Source organism: Pinus tabuliformis, chromosome X, assembly GCF_031772625.1.
Source record: "Pinus tabuliformis cultivar Carrire ecotype Pingquan chromosome X, CPIR1, whole genome shotgun sequence".
NCBI classification, from domain to species: domain Eukaryota; kingdom Viridiplantae; phylum Streptophyta; class Pinopsida; order Pinales; family Pinaceae; genus Pinus; species Pinus tabuliformis.
This window is the reverse complement of record NC_142308.1, coordinates 402302315-402318061: the sequence shown is the minus strand read 5'-3', so window position 1 is coordinate 402318061 and position 15747 is coordinate 402302315. Positions and strand designations below refer to the sequence as shown.

General features: G+C 37.3%; 1 protein-coding gene across 1 annotated transcript in view; it reads right to left on the bottom strand.

Moving 5' to 3' along the window:
* LOC149140217 (uncharacterized) overlaps positions 1 to 15504 on the bottom strand; it is a 70577-nt gene extending 55073 nt beyond the window's left edge. The window contains exon 1 of the mRNA XM_089449073.1: positions 15215 to 15504. Within this exon, the coding sequence (XP_089305199.1) occupies positions 15215 to 15424 (210 nt within the window). The 5' untranslated portion in view covers positions 15425 to 15504. The remainder of the gene's footprint in view (positions 1 to 15214) is intronic.
* Between the last annotated feature and the right edge of the window lie 243 nt (positions 15505 to 15747).

Below are 15747 nucleotides of genomic sequence, written 5' to 3'. Positions count from 1 at the left end.
GACGTTTCCCAAGTGTGGGGGGCGCGACTCCCCAAAAAGGGGGACGCCCCTCAAAATGGGCTATGCATCCCCCTTAAATTTGCTTGTAAACAATGATTTATGACAGGGAAAACCTAGTATTTGATCATATTGCTATGCAATTCATGGTAATGTTAAATTCTTAAAGTAAAAGGATGAAAATGAAAGATAAATGAGAATGTCACTTATTACCATGAAATGACTCAGGATGTTTGAGAGTGGTTCTGACCTCATTGGATTTCATATGGAAAAAGTAGAATTTTAAATCTCACTCAAAATCCAGCAGACTTAACAGTTTTTCAAGAATTCAAGATTCGATGGATTGCAATGTTTCCATTGCATTTTGTCATGTACAAGGGTATGGAATTAGTATTTAATCAATAGCACCAAGCCCTCTGTGTACTTTAGAGTGACTTTTAGACTCATCACTCCATTGTTTTTGAGTTTAGTTATATCAATTTACTATTCCAATCTTTAGATTTCAGTATCTATTATGGTCTATTTTGCTTAGTACTAATTAGATTCTAGAGTGATGAATGATGAATTTTAATTTTAAATCAATTTAGAATCTAGAATGATGAATTTAATTTTTTAATCAATGTAGATTCTAGAATGGTGAATAATGAATGATGAATATGTATCAGAGTATTTCATTATTGAATCTCGTGGTCTATGGATGAATCATGTATGTATTAGTAATGATGATGAGTATGGATCAATGTATTTCATTACTTAATTCAATTATGTATGTATCATTGTATTTATGCTTTCATTATTGAATATGAATTTGAAATATATATATATTAAAAAAATTATTAACCCCGACGTCCCCCCGTCCCCTCTAAATTTCCCTAAAATTTGAGGGTACTCCCACAGGTCCCCCTTGCGCGTCTCCCCGTCCCAGAGTCTTGGTGGAACATTGGATGGAAAGTGTTTTTCAACATCCAAAAGCCAAGTGGGAAGTGTAGTGTTACATTTTAGAAAGGTCTACCAATACAGGACAACATGGGTATCATGTGGACATGCAGCAAGCCTTGTTGGACAAGCATATTGTGGTGTTTTCAGATCTATTGCATGGTCTACCTCCATATCGTGGTTTTGAGCATGTTATTGAGCTTGTGGACAGCAAGCTAGTTATTACAGATCCCTACCATCATCCTAAACAATTCAAGGATGAGACCAAGAGGACTATTCAAGAGTTGTTGGACGCAATACGTATACAGCCTAGCTCTAGTCCCTTCGCTTCCTCTATTGTCCTAGTGAAGAAGAAGGATGGCACTATGAGGATGTGCATTGATTATCGTACACTAAATAAGAAGACCATCACGAATGAGTATCTTATTTCAGGTATTAATGAGCTAATGGAGGAGCTACATGGAGCGGTCTATTTCTCCAAAATAGATCTTTGTTCATAATACCATCAGATTGGAGTCCAAGAGAAGGATGTGCACAAAACAACTTTCAGGTGGTGATGCCCTTTGGGTTATCAAATGCTCCAGCTACTTTTCAATCTTGCATGAACCATGTGTTCAACAAGCAGTTGCGGAAATTTGTGTTGGTTTTCTTTGATGACATCTTAGTATATAGTAAGTCGTGGGAAGAGCATCTTCGACACCTTGATGAAGTGTTAAGTATATTAGCAGCTAATTCCATTTTTGCGAAAGCCTCTAAGTGTGAGTTCGACATGACTGAGCTATTATATTTGGATATGTCATTGGGGGAGGTGGTGTGAAGGCACATTGGGAGAAGATTCAAGTTATACTTGACTGGCCGCCACGAAAGAACGTGTCACAATTGTAGGGCTTCACCAATGTATGCACATACTATACACGGTTTGTGAAGGGATTTTCTTCATTAACTGCTCCTCTGACAGATTTGACCAAGAAGGATGCTTTTGTTTGGACAGATGAGACTCAAGGAATTATGGATCATCTTAAGAAGGTAATGAGTACTTGTCCTGTTTTGGCTTTATCGGATTTCTCTAAACCTTTTGTGCTTGAGTGTGATGCATCAGGTATTAGTATTAGGGTTGTTTTGATGCAAGACAAGCATCCCATTGCTTATAAAAGCCGAAAATTGAATGAAGTTGAAAGGAGATTCTCCACATATGATAAGACAATGTTTGCCATCATGCACGCACTTGAAAAGTTTCATCAATATCTTGTGGACAGCAAGTTTACTATGAGGACTGATCATAACAGCTTCAAGTATTTCATGCAGCAAAAAGGATTAAATGAGAGACGACAACGTTAGGTAAGTAAGCTACAATAGTATTGCTTTGACATTGAATTCATCAAGGGGAAGAATCATGTTGTTGTTGATGCATTATTTAGAAATCCTTCGTTTTGCTGACTTTCAGAAATTATCAGCCTCTTGGAAGGATCACATACTAGTAGAATATGCAAAAAATCAGCATGCTTGTGATATTTTAGATGGTAAAACTGATGATGGAAAATATAAAGTGATGAATGACATCATCTATTACAGGAATAGAATCTACCTAGTGCTGGAAAGGAAGTTTAAGCACAAAATTCTAATTGATTTTCATAACAATTAGCTTCTTGGCCATGTTGATTTTTGATGTACCTTGGACAAGTGGTTTCCCATGGGTTAGTCTCTACCTAGGGAAAAGTGTCCAAAATAATTATTTTCCCAAGTGTGACTTTATAAAGTGAAAGTGACTTTATAAGTGGTAAAGTCAATATTAAATTATAAAGTGAAAAGTGACTTTAGACATAAAGTACAATGTGGGTACTTTATTTAATGGGTGAGTTAAAAAATAGAAAATAAGAATTAAATGCACATTTATTCTCATCCCTTGACCTAAATGAATCTGAGCCATTAGATCTTAGGGTTGCCCAAAAGTCATTTAGGGAAACAAAAGGGGGAAAAGAAAAAAGAAATTGCATTCATTCTTCATGAGCAGATTGGAGAAAGGACGCCAAGAGCTGGAAAAAAGTTCTGAAGGAGAAATTTGTTACAGCAAGCTGAAGGAATGATTTATGGGCAAAGTTGGACATGGAAATCAAGGCATAGAAGACAGCAAAAAATACAGTACGAACAACATTTAATGTTGTGAGTTGCACGTCGTTCAAGAGAAAATTTTGAAAAAATAAATAAATCCATACAGTCCGTATAGTGGTACGGAAATCCATACAGTCTGTATGGAATCCGTACAGTACAGTCCGTATCTATACAATACATATTTTCAGCTTCAAGTGGGTACGAAAATTGAGGCAAAGTGAGCACAGTTTTCAAGGAGTTTTGGGCTTAAGAGATCAGTTGTATTTTGTTGTTTTGTCTTGTCTACAAATGTATTTTTCGTGAACTTGAAAAATAAATAAATTTGAAGAGCTCTCTAACAGGTTTTCCCCAGAGAAGATTGAAGGGGTTTTGCCTCGGTCTAAGTTGACCAAAAATCTGTGTATTTTTATGTGTGTTGCTGGGTTGTTTATGTCCATATTTATTTTCAGCATGTGTTAACAGTCCCATGTGTTTTAATCTGAAAATTTCATATCCATAATTCTATATATTGAATGTATGTTTGTGAGAAAGGGCATTTAATTGAATGGGAGTGATAAGGTGAAATTAAAACCGAGTTGGGATTGCAAGAAACTTTTTAGTCATCAAATTTCAACAAGTCACGCTAGTTATTTGAAGACATACAAGTTTGTTGAAGAAAGCTTCTCATGGAGGGGTATGAAGGATGATGTTCTCAATCATGTGAGGGAATGCATAAAATTCCAAAGAAACAAGGCAGAAGTTTCCTTCCCTGCAGGGCTGCTACAACCACTTCCTATTCCCAACCAAAAGTGGGAACAAATATCAATGGATTTTATCACAAGGTTGCCTAAGGTAAATGGTAAAGATTATATTTTTGTTGTAGAGGACAGTTTTACTAAATATGCTCATTTCATGCCAATGCCTTTTGAACCTAAACCTCCACAAGTTGTTGGTGAATTTTTTAAACATGTATTCGCACTTCATGGTGTGCCTAAGAGGATTGTAAGTGACGGGGACCACATATTCATTAGCACTTTTTGGCAAGAATTGATTAAGTCGGCAAGAACAAAACTTGATCATAGCACTAGTTATCATCCTAAAATGAATGTTCAAATTGAAATTGCTAATATATGGCTTGACAACTACTCAAGGATCTATGTGTCGAGACAACAAAAAGCATGGGTAAGATGGTTACATTTGGCAGAATTTTGTTATAACATTACATATCACATGAGCATCAGCGTGATTCCTATCAAAGCCTTGTATGGTTACAAAGCTTCTACATTTGTGGGTTTGGTCTTTTCTAATTCTAGAGCTCCAAAAGCTCTTGAGTGGGCTAAAGAGAACCAAGATATCCTCAAGACACTCAAGAAGAATATTCAAATTGCACAGGAACAATAGAATAAATATGTTGATCGCCAGGTCTTTTGAGGTGGGAGAAATGGTATTTTTGTGTCTTCAACCTTATAGACAATCTTCATTGAAGATCAGTGGAGCGGAAACTCTTAAACCCCGGTTTTATGGGCCTTTTAGGAGAATTGGTGAAGTAGCATATGAGTTGGAGCTGCCTTCTACAAGCAAGATTCACAATGTATTTCATGTATCATACCTCAAAAAGGCTCTTGGCCAGCATATGACTCCTTCAACTAATTACCTCCCATGAATGAAGAAGGTAAATTGATAGTTTTCCAAAGAACATTCTGCAAGGGAGAAGTGATTGAAGAATAAAGTAATCTCTGAATATCTCATCAAATGAAAAACTTGCCCTCAGAGGATGCAACATGGGAAGGAGGGGGGATTCTTAACCATCCTGATCTACAAATGCTTGAGGACAAACATTCTTTGGGTAAGGGGGGTTGTAATGTCCCCAACTCAAACCATGAAAACTAACAACAAATCGGTTGTCCTTTCCTTGGCTTACCCAAGAGGAAAAGGATGCACAGCGAAATTGGGTTTGGGTGCATGCATGCGGATTAGTGCACATAGATAAGATTGAGAGTGATTGGGAGTTATTTGGAGCACATGCATGAGTGAACTAAAGACAATTGGGACGCATGCACTGATTTAGGAATTAGTTGGCACTTTTCTTGGAGTTAACTACAACACATGCATGTATGGGGAGATAACTGAGAATGTAGTCTAGTTTACTAGGCACATGTATTTTTCTCTCCCACTTCACAGCAGTTCGACATGAGTTAGATCTAGTGTATCTCCACTAGATTGAGTGCATGCTTCTTCTCTACACTTCTACTTCAGTTGAACTCAAGCATACTCCCTTAGCCATGCACATGACCATCTCATCCTAGTTCACCATCAGTTAATCGAAACGAATGAAAGAGAACTCCAAGAAAACGAGTGAGTTAACAATGTGCATCTCCTTGAAACCTTCTCTTAACTCTAGTGCTTGAACACTTTATTTTGGGTTGTCCTCAAGTTGACAAGACACACCTGCACGTCAGCGTATTGTCCTAGGGTAATTTTAGCCCTTAGGGTTCTATTGTTTATCAAGGTTACAATAATTCAACAAGATTGTACAACAACAATGTTCATTTATTCAATAGTAGACATCATTGAAATAGCACAAAAATTTCCACAATAAATAAGATCTCTTACAACAATATGATTCCCAACTAAGTTAGGGCTAACTACCCAACCAAACAATAGATTCTTTCAACCAATGATCACAATATAATTCTGATTTTCAAGATCAATGCTCAACAATTCAACTACTTATCCAATCCTACTGTGACTACACCAATCATAGCTCACTGCCTAATGTCTAATGGCAAACAACACACTATTTACAACTCATTGTTTGATGCCCTTGGCCAACTGTGTGTTGTTACATTGGGATCCAAATTATTGTCATAAAGATCTAACTCCTTGTTCTTTCCTCCAATAATTCACAACGTATCTTTGTTGTTTGACTTGTTGTTACAATTAATCAGAATTAGAGCTTACTGCGACTGGATTTCACTGGCTCGCTATTGCTGGAGATGGTTGCCTGAACTTGATTGATGGTAGAAGACCCTAATTCATCCTTGATCCACGGAATCAAAATTGTCCCCTGAACATATCAACAGAAATAATTTGTAATAGGGTTCGATTGTCTGAGGATACCTGCAACTAAAAATATGGCCCTATGGCTGCAGTCTATATCAAACCAAAAGAGGAGCCTCATTGTTGACACCTAATTTGAAAGGATTATTGTAAATATTGTAAATATTGTTAGTTATGCATTTGAGCAAACCAAGAGACCTTGGAATTCCCAAGAGTCTTTCCACTCATGTATATAATTCATGATATGGGTAATGTAATAAACAAGTTCATTCAGAATTACCCTCCTAGCCTGACATGGTATCAGAGCCAGCCACTATTTTTGGCAAATTTTTGCCCAGTGACTCCTATTTTCTCTGCCATATTATGTCCCTCTATTCTCTGTCCCAAATTTCTGTGTGTTTGGATAGTATATTGAATTATTTCTGCGCTACAACCTCTCTCTCTGTCCTGAGTGTGTTATACATTTTTTTGAAGTTTGTGTGTTAATATCAGTATTGACCTAGGCTTCCTTCATTTATCTGTTGTCTGTCTAATACAAGAAGTGACTAAATCTGAATGGCTTCGACTTGATGTGGTCGACTATTGCTTGAGGCATCTTCTTCCACACCCATTTCTCTCAATTCTTAATTATACTCTTCTGTTGCTGCTTGTATACAACAATCTGGTTGATTGTTAAGGCAGGTCATATTCCTCACTTTCGTTGGTCAAATCTCTTGAGATAGAAACAATGACTTAACTGCTGCATGGATTGTGATGGACGGTGTTAAGAAAAGAGTTCGGTGAACCCAACATGAATCTGGAAGCCGCATTGGGTCGGACGAGAGCAGGGTAAATTTTCCGCACTGCATCGTGAGTGGAATGTGACTGGTATGTGATTGATTGCCAGTGGAATGTGATTTCCTTCCATAACCTCATTCTAGCCGAAACGCAGAGAGAAGATATCCAAAAACAAATCTGGCTTGGTGGTATGCTGTGTTTGGAAGGTATGTTGACCTGTTTTCAAGATCGAAGTAATGTTGACACTGCTTGTCTGTGCTCCTTTTGAAAACTGTGTGCATTGAATTTTTTGGGAGTCGTATTTCATATGTGCGTTGGCCCTTTTTTTTATATATATGCATTATGGTGGGCATAAGCCAAAGTTTTTATGGCCTATAATGGGAATACGTATGACATATAAAATATATATGGATGATATATCATAAAGGCTATGTATGGCATATAAAATATATGGATGATATGAATGAAGTTTGTTATGATTTAGAAAATGCACACATGGATGAGTGGTAATATGAGTGTTGGTTTCCTTTTAAAGGCATGAAAAAGGTTGGTTAAAATATATAGGTGTGATGGGTAATGTTCCAAATATTAATAAGTTGGAACCACAGTATATTATGTGATAGTATGAAAGTAAATTTGATATTTTTGAAGACGTAGTTGTATACAAATCAGCAAAGATATCAATTTTTTTTTTGCAATTATTTTGAGGCCAGATCAAATTTTATGATGCATTCACTCATCTCCATTGTGGGAGTAATTCTCTCTGGAAAAGAGAACTATCCTGAGTGGTCCTGGAAGATAAAACACACCCTCATTTTCAATGAGTTGTGGAAAGGAGTTTGTGAAGGTGTAGGAGACAATGCACCTGAAAAGCCCACTTCAGACAAGGAGCTTGCCATTTGGGAAAACAAGAACAGCAAGGCCTATGCCTTGATTGCAGCGTCAATAAATGAAGAGGTGAGTCGCCATATTTCTCCATTTTCAAATGTCTTTGAAGCTTTAAAGAAGTTGAAGGAATTGTATGACTCACACTCTGAACTTGAAGTTGTTCAATTGATGATTAAGTTGTTCAGTCTTGAATTGAAAAATGATGACCCTCTTGCCTTAGCATCAAAAGTAAGATCCATTATGCATGATATAAAAGCCACTGGTGTTGAGATAGATATTCCTCTCATAGCTTATGTCACTATATCCCACCTATTCACATTATCTTGAGTCATTGCAAGCAAGTGGCAACCTTAAGGAGATTACCTTTGATTCCCTTGAGAAGAAGTTTGTTGAGAGAGAGAAGGCTTTTGGGAAGAAGACAGCTCCTCAGTCTACTTAAGAAGTTGTATGCCTTGCACAAAAGGAGAAGAATCATGCACAAGATTCTTCTAGAGGAAGAGGTGGTCGAAGAGGAAGAGGAAGGAGAAATTTTATAGGCAGGGGGGCAGACAGTTCCAAGGAGAAAAGATTGATCTTCATTGCATACGATGCAATAGAGATGGACATGATGCTTCACTTATAAGTTGCATTGGGACCAAGTTGAGCAGGAAAGAAATGAAGGGAAAGGTAAAACATCTGACAAAGGGAAAAGTAAAGCACCCAAGTCCACTAATTATGTTGTGGCACATTGCAACATTGGAGTAAGTGAAGACTTATTCAATGCTTCACTTGTTTCATAGAAAGATGATTGGTTGTTTGATTCAAGAGCAACTTGCCACATGACTTTCAGGAGAGATTTTTGAAGAATTCACTAACAATGTTGATGGAGCAGTATACTTTGCAGACAAGTCCAAACTCAAGCCATCAGGGGTTGGCACCATCAGGCTCAAACCGCCTAGTCTTCTAGACTTTCTTCTACATGATGTTCTATACCTCTCGGAGCTTAGGAGAAACTTGATGTCTTTGTGCCACATCCACCAGCAAGGACACTCCCTTCATATATTTGATGGCAAGGTCAAGGTCAGAAAAGCATCAGTTCACTCACTTGTCATGGCGGAGATAGAAGAAGAAAGACTTCTAAAGCTGCAAGGAACCTCTGCTCGTGCATAGAAATTTTCATACAATTCTCAATATGATGAAGGTACATTTCCATCAAGTCTTTTATGGCATGCTAGATTTGGACACTTGAACTATGACAGCCTTCTTTTGTTGAAGACAAATGGTGTTACTGATTTGCCTACAATTCCTAGGAAACTAAAGCAATGTGATGCTTGTATTCTAGAAAAGCACAACAAACAATCTTTATATGATTCTCATTCCAGAGCACATAGAAAACTTGAACTCAGTCATTTTGATTTATGTGGCCCAATGCCTGTTCCTTCTGCAAATGGTAATAAATATATGATGACATTTATTGATGACTAAAGCAATGTGATGCTTGTATTCTAGGAAAGCACAACAAACAGTCTTTTTATGATTCTCATTCCAGAGCACATAGAAAACTTGAACTCATTCATTCTGATTTATGTGGCCCAATGCCTATTCCTTTTGCAAATGGTAATAAATATATGATGACATTTATTGATGACTACACCAGAATGTGTTGGGTTTATTTATTGAAGAACAGTGCTGATGCTTTTGAAACATTCAAGAACTTTCATGCATGGAATAAAAATGATGCACAATCTCATATTGGCTCTATTCGCGCTAATAATGAAAAATAATACACTTCAAATGAATTTGAAAATTATCTTCGTCAACATGGGATCAAACATCAAACAATCATGCCTTAATTTCCCAACAGAATGGAGTAGCTAAAAGAATGAATAGGACAATCTTAAATATGGTACATTCCATGATGTTTTTCAAGAATGTTAAGCTGATGTTTTGGGCTGATGCAGTTCTATGTGTTGTGTATATAAAGAATAGGTGTCCATCTAATGCTATCAAAAACAAGACTCCCTATGAAATGTGGTATGGCCACATTCCTTCGGTGAGGCATCTCAGGGTTTTTGGTTCCACTTGTTATGCCTTGATACCTAAGGAACAGAGAAACAAACTCAGTGCAAGGAGTCGCAAGTGTATCTTCTTGGGGTACTCAAATACCTCCAAAGCATATCATCTCTATGATGAAGTTAATAAGAAGTTTATAATATCTAGAGATGTGATCTTTCTTGAATCTTCCAAGACTAACAATGTTGTTGAGCGGCAGCTTGATCGCTTGGATAGATTTGAACATGCAAAGTCTTTTCAAGAATTTGATAATGAGATTCCACATCTTGAAGGGGGCAATTCCTATACTGGATCAATCTGTGGAATCTTCTTCTAAAGTATTCTCTCCCCTGCATGAAGCTCCAACCACCAATGATACTTTGAGTGATGTGATTGACAAAATTGGGAGACTAAATCTTGATTCAGCCCCATCTCAGTCAACTGAGCAGCATGGTCCATCTCAGAAAGGTCCTCCAAATGGCTAACACAGACACTTGAAGGTTCGTCCTAATGAGGTTGGAAAGACAAGAACAAGAAGCTCAACCAGATAGAATGGAGGCAATGTAGAAGATTCTGATTCACATATTGATATGGATGTTTCTTATGATTGTGAACTGAATTTGTCTACAGATTTCAAACCAACTTCCTTCAAAGAAGTCGCTTCTCATGATGAATGGAAACACACAATGCAGAAAGAATATCATGCCTTGATAAAGAATGGCACCTGGAAGCTGGTTGATCCTCCATTGGGAACCAAACCAATTGGCTACAAGTAGGTCTTTAAGAACAAGTATAAAGTAGATGGCTCACTTGACAAGCATGAAGTCAGGCTTGTGGCAAAAGGTTTTGCACAGAAGGAATGGATCGACTATGAGGAGATTTTTGCCCCCACGACAAAATGGGCTACCATCCGAACACTCTTTGCCTTAGCAACTAAAACGGTTAGAAAGTCCATCAAATGGATGTAAAATTGCTTTCTTGAATGGAGATCTGAAAGAGAATGTATTTATGTCCCAACCAGAAGGATTTGTTGTGAAGGGTCAGGAACACAAAGTATGCAAGCTTGTAAATATGGCCTCAAGCAAGCACCGCGAGCCTGGTACGAGAAGTTAATTGAGCATCTTCTAAAACTCAACTTCAAACATTATGATCTTGACGATGTAACTTTGTTTGTCAAGGAAGTTGGCAAAACAGTGGTATATCTTGTGGTGTATGTAGATAATCTGCTGATGACAGGGAACGATGAGAGCTACATTGCATCCATAAAGAAAGAATTGAGGAAAGGTTTTGAAATGACAGATTTGGGCCATGTTCACTACTATCTTGGTATTGAAGTAACTCAACATCCGAAGTTTATATTCCTCTCTCAAAAGAAGTACATTGGAGACCTGTTGAACAGGTTTGGCATGGCTGAGTGTAATCCTTTGACTACTCCAATGGAATAGAACTTAAAGAATTTGAGGATGCAACGAAGTATAGACAGCTCGTAGGAAGTCTCAACTACCTGACTACTACCAGACCAGACATTTCATTTGTTGTTGGAATCCTCTCCAAGTTTATGCAAAAGCCTTGTGAGGGTCATTGGTCTGTTGCAAAAAGAGTTCTAAAGTACTTGAAGGGAACTCAAGACTTTGGACTTAAGTATACACAAGTGGGCAACTTCAGCTTGATTGGATACTCTGATTCAGACTTCGATGGAGATAAAGAAACTGGAGTATCTACTTCAGGTTATGTTATGAGTCTTAGATCAGGAGCTGTCTCCTGGAGGTCACGCAAAAAATCAATTCCAGCAGATTCCACAATTGAGGCAGAATATGTGGCAGCAGTTGAAGCAACAAAGGAAATTGTGTGCCTCAAGAAAATTTTGGAGGATTCGCAAGAGAAACAAGCACATTCAACTCCTCTTTTGATTGATAACACTTCTACAATAAGGTTGGCCAAGAACCCAAAGTTCCATAATCAAACCAAGCACATAAATACAAAATATCATCTGATTCGACATCATGTTCAGGCAAAGACAATCCACTTACGCCATTGTTCCACAAATGAGCAGATTGCAGAAATCTTCACCAAAGCGCTTGGAAGAGAAAAGTTTGAAAGATTTAGAATGATGCTTGGACTCACCAACATCCTTCAGATTAAGGGGGGGAATGTTGACACCTAATCCGAAAGGATTATTATAAATATTTTAAATATTGTCAGTTATGCATTTGAGCCAACCAAGAGACCTTGGAATTGGAACCCCAAGAGTCTCTCCACTCATGTATAAGTTCATGATATTGGTAATGCAATAAACAAGTTCAATTCAGAGTTTTACCCTCCTGGTCTGAGACTCATTGTCTTCAATTTAAACTCACACTGCCCTCAACAAGCCACTGACCGAATTATAACTAACCAAAGCAATGCCAAATCAACCATCAACAGAATTGACCATAGGAAAACCCTAGACAACCTCACTATGCTTATGTTACTCCTTTCACTGACTCAGAAATAAAGATAGTTATTCAATGTCACCAAAGAGATTTTCTCCTTGCTAACCAAGATTGTGTTGAGTTGCTTCAGGTGGATAAGTTGTACCAAAACAAAGAAAATTGGTGTCTAGGTAAGGTGGGATCAACTCCAATGAAACTAAACAAAAGGATTAGATAGTGTGGGATCACCTTCACCAAAGCTAATGAAAAGAAAGGGGTCTTAAAACCCTCAGAGCTTCAGGCTCAAGAAAATCAGAGATATTCCAATCCAAATTGATGATCATAAATGACTCCAATTCTCCTTTATTTATAAATTTTCCCATTTGGTTCCTCTAATATTAGGGGGTGCAAGTGCAACCCCCAATTTGGGTCTTTTTTGGCACAGCCGACCCAAAATTTGCCCAACGTTGTCCCAAACATTGGATAATTGGGTTTCTTGCCTTTATCAAAATTATAGCCTATGGGGTCGAATAGGCTACTTCGTCCTCCCTTGTGCAACTAATCCATAGGTGACATTACAATCAACTTGAGTCTCACTAATGTGCATGGGTTGAACACAAAATCTTGCATGGATAATTCGACTTCCATAGTTGATAAAAGGAGTAGGTTGCTTTGGTAGTTGTCAGTTATATCCTGTGAGTTTTCTATTCTATGTTGCTGCAATTTTGGGCTTAAGGTCTAACAACCTTGTGTATCCTTGGTTTCAAAGAGACATGTGGGCTCTCCCTAGTCAAAAGGGTGTGTTTCGGTGGAACAGCTTCGGTTTGTGAGACCCTAACACATCATTTTTTCTCAGCTGCAATGATTCATCAGGCTTGGAGATCAATTTGTGTTGAGATCCAATTGCAGAAGTGAATTTCTAATACTGATAATTACTTGTGAAGATGTTATTGTTCTTTTTAGCTCTTCCTTTATTCTTCATCCAGCAATTATACAATTTACTCATTCAAGTACAAAATGAATGGAAATCACAGTGCACAAAATACAAGAGATGCCATATATTAGGCCAGAGGCCAAAGCAAAACCGACAAAGGGAAAACCCAGCAATTCTTTCCTTATAGAATCTTTGTCAACGAGAGAAATCCAAGTCATAGACAAACTGACCAGTAGAACAATTACCCAAGTGCCAAGTCAGCCCTCCAAAGATATGTTCACAAGATGTCACATGCATGTTCTTTGATGCTATATGTCACGGAGATAAGGTGCTTCAAGAACTCGCATAACCAGAGATGAGGTGCCTCAGGAATTGCATAATCAGAGAGAAGACACTTTGTATATCCAGTATCCACATAAAAGCCACTTCAGAACTTCGAATATTAGCTTCAGACATAATCATTCACAGAGATGATATGCGCCTCAGATTTCGCATCAATCGAGATATTGTGAACCACTTATTTCGCATGGACAGAGAGCCTTAGACTTCATATAAGCTTCAGGAGATATTGATATAGAATTTGCATGGAACAGAGATCATAAGCTTACTTATTTTCATGTATGCCTTAGATTGGTTCAAATTAGCTCTCCACAGAAGAATGCGAAATTGGATGCCAAATGACGGAGCATAGGTGTCAATATATAGAGTCTTCCTTGGCCAAATGGGTGCCTCCAATGGCTGAGAGGACATGACATCTGGAGGGCCGACTTGGCAGTTGGAATATGATCAAAAGACACAAAAAATTAATTTTTTCCTTTTTCTTTTCAAATGTCCAAATGGGATATAACAAAAATAATTTTTCTTTTGATTTAGATAAATTCTTTTGATTCTTTATAACATTATAATAAAATATTATGAACACCGAACCGAGTTACAATTTCAACAATTTGGAGATAGAAATTCAGAAAACAGTTTCAGATTTGTGTTTATTTCAGCGAGTAATCTTCATATTTCTAATTTTTATATGCAAATAAAATTTCAGATTCTGCTGTGCCCTAGTTTTGGAAATATGTTTTTAGTATCTCTATTTGGGGATATTACATGTGATTCCCTACTTGCTTCCCTTGTAGGCATGGATTTCCATTGGGTGCTTCTCTTCCTAAAAAGGTTCTCAAATTGATCATGTCCTCCCATCCTATGTTGCAAGAAACATATAGTACGGGACCATACCAGGCTCGTTTGCAGAAAAGCTTGTTGTACAACCTTGAAACATGTTTTCAGCTTCACAAGCACATCCCACATGTTGGAAACACATTTCATTCGCTGGAAATACTTTTCCCGGGCCATACCAGGGACTGTACAACGCAGCCAACACTAAATTTTTCATTTTGACTTGGTTTTTACCTATGTTTGACCAAAAATGCTTGCAGTTAAAAGTTGATTTTGACTTGGTTTTTACCTATGTTTGACCAAAAATGCCTGTAGTTATAAGTTTAGCTTAATAGTCCCTCAAACCTCATACCAAAGCTGCCCTTCTGGAAGTCCCTGTTATGCACTCCAGCCTGATATTAAAAATATTTAAGAACATAAGCTTTTGAAGTGTAAATTCTTCGTGTATTACTTCTCTCAAGTATATCCAACAAAATGAAAACAGAGTTGTTACAAATAGGAAGTAAATACGAAATTAAACCCAAAAGACATGCAAAGGAGTGTTGCAGAGAATTTTAGATTAACTGGTTGCGTGGTTATTCAGGAAAAATCAGAAAATCTATGGTCAACTCCGCAGAAGGAACCCAATGGAAATTATAATTTTTTCAACCATATCCAACAAAACGAAAGAGAGTCTTGTTAGAAACACAAACTAAGTAGGAAATTAAACCCGGAAAAGAAATCGAATGAGTATTACTCCAAAGGAATTGTAAACGAGTATTGCAGAGAATTTCTATATGAACAACTTACATGGAGATTGAGGGCTAGTCTGAAAATTTATTTTCGGCTCAGTAGAAGGAAACCTAATTGAAAATATAACGTGTTTCCAGAGAAGCAAAAACTAAAATAGAATAAAAGTTGTCTGTGAGGACAACTCACTTACAAGGGGAAAATCCAGTGGAGAGCGCTTTGTCATTTTCTCTTCATCAGGCGCCATACGAACAACCAGCCTTCTCCTGGAAGTAAGACCTCTACTGTTCTGTAATCTCATCAGAGGTGCTCCAGTTGCTACTAAACATGTAAGACAACCAGTACATGAAGGTTTGAGGGGACATGCTGAGGGGTAGAGGGAGAACAAGAGTGAAGAAGCCATGACGATGGCCGGAAAAAGGAGGAACTTGGACACTAATCTTCTACCCTTGCAGCCATATCTCTTCTAACTTTGGCTTATTTCATTTAATCAATTTAGTTTTCATTGATATAATTTCAAAAATTAAATATCGAGTTATATCAGTGTTTTAATTTTATTGATATAATTTCAAAATTTAAATATCGAGTTATATCAGTGCTTTAATTTTATTGATATAATTTCAAAATTTAAATGCGGAGTTATATCAGTGTTTTAATTTTATTGATATAATTTCAAAATTTAAATGTGGAGATATACCAGTGTTTTAATAAGATTAAGTTATTTAG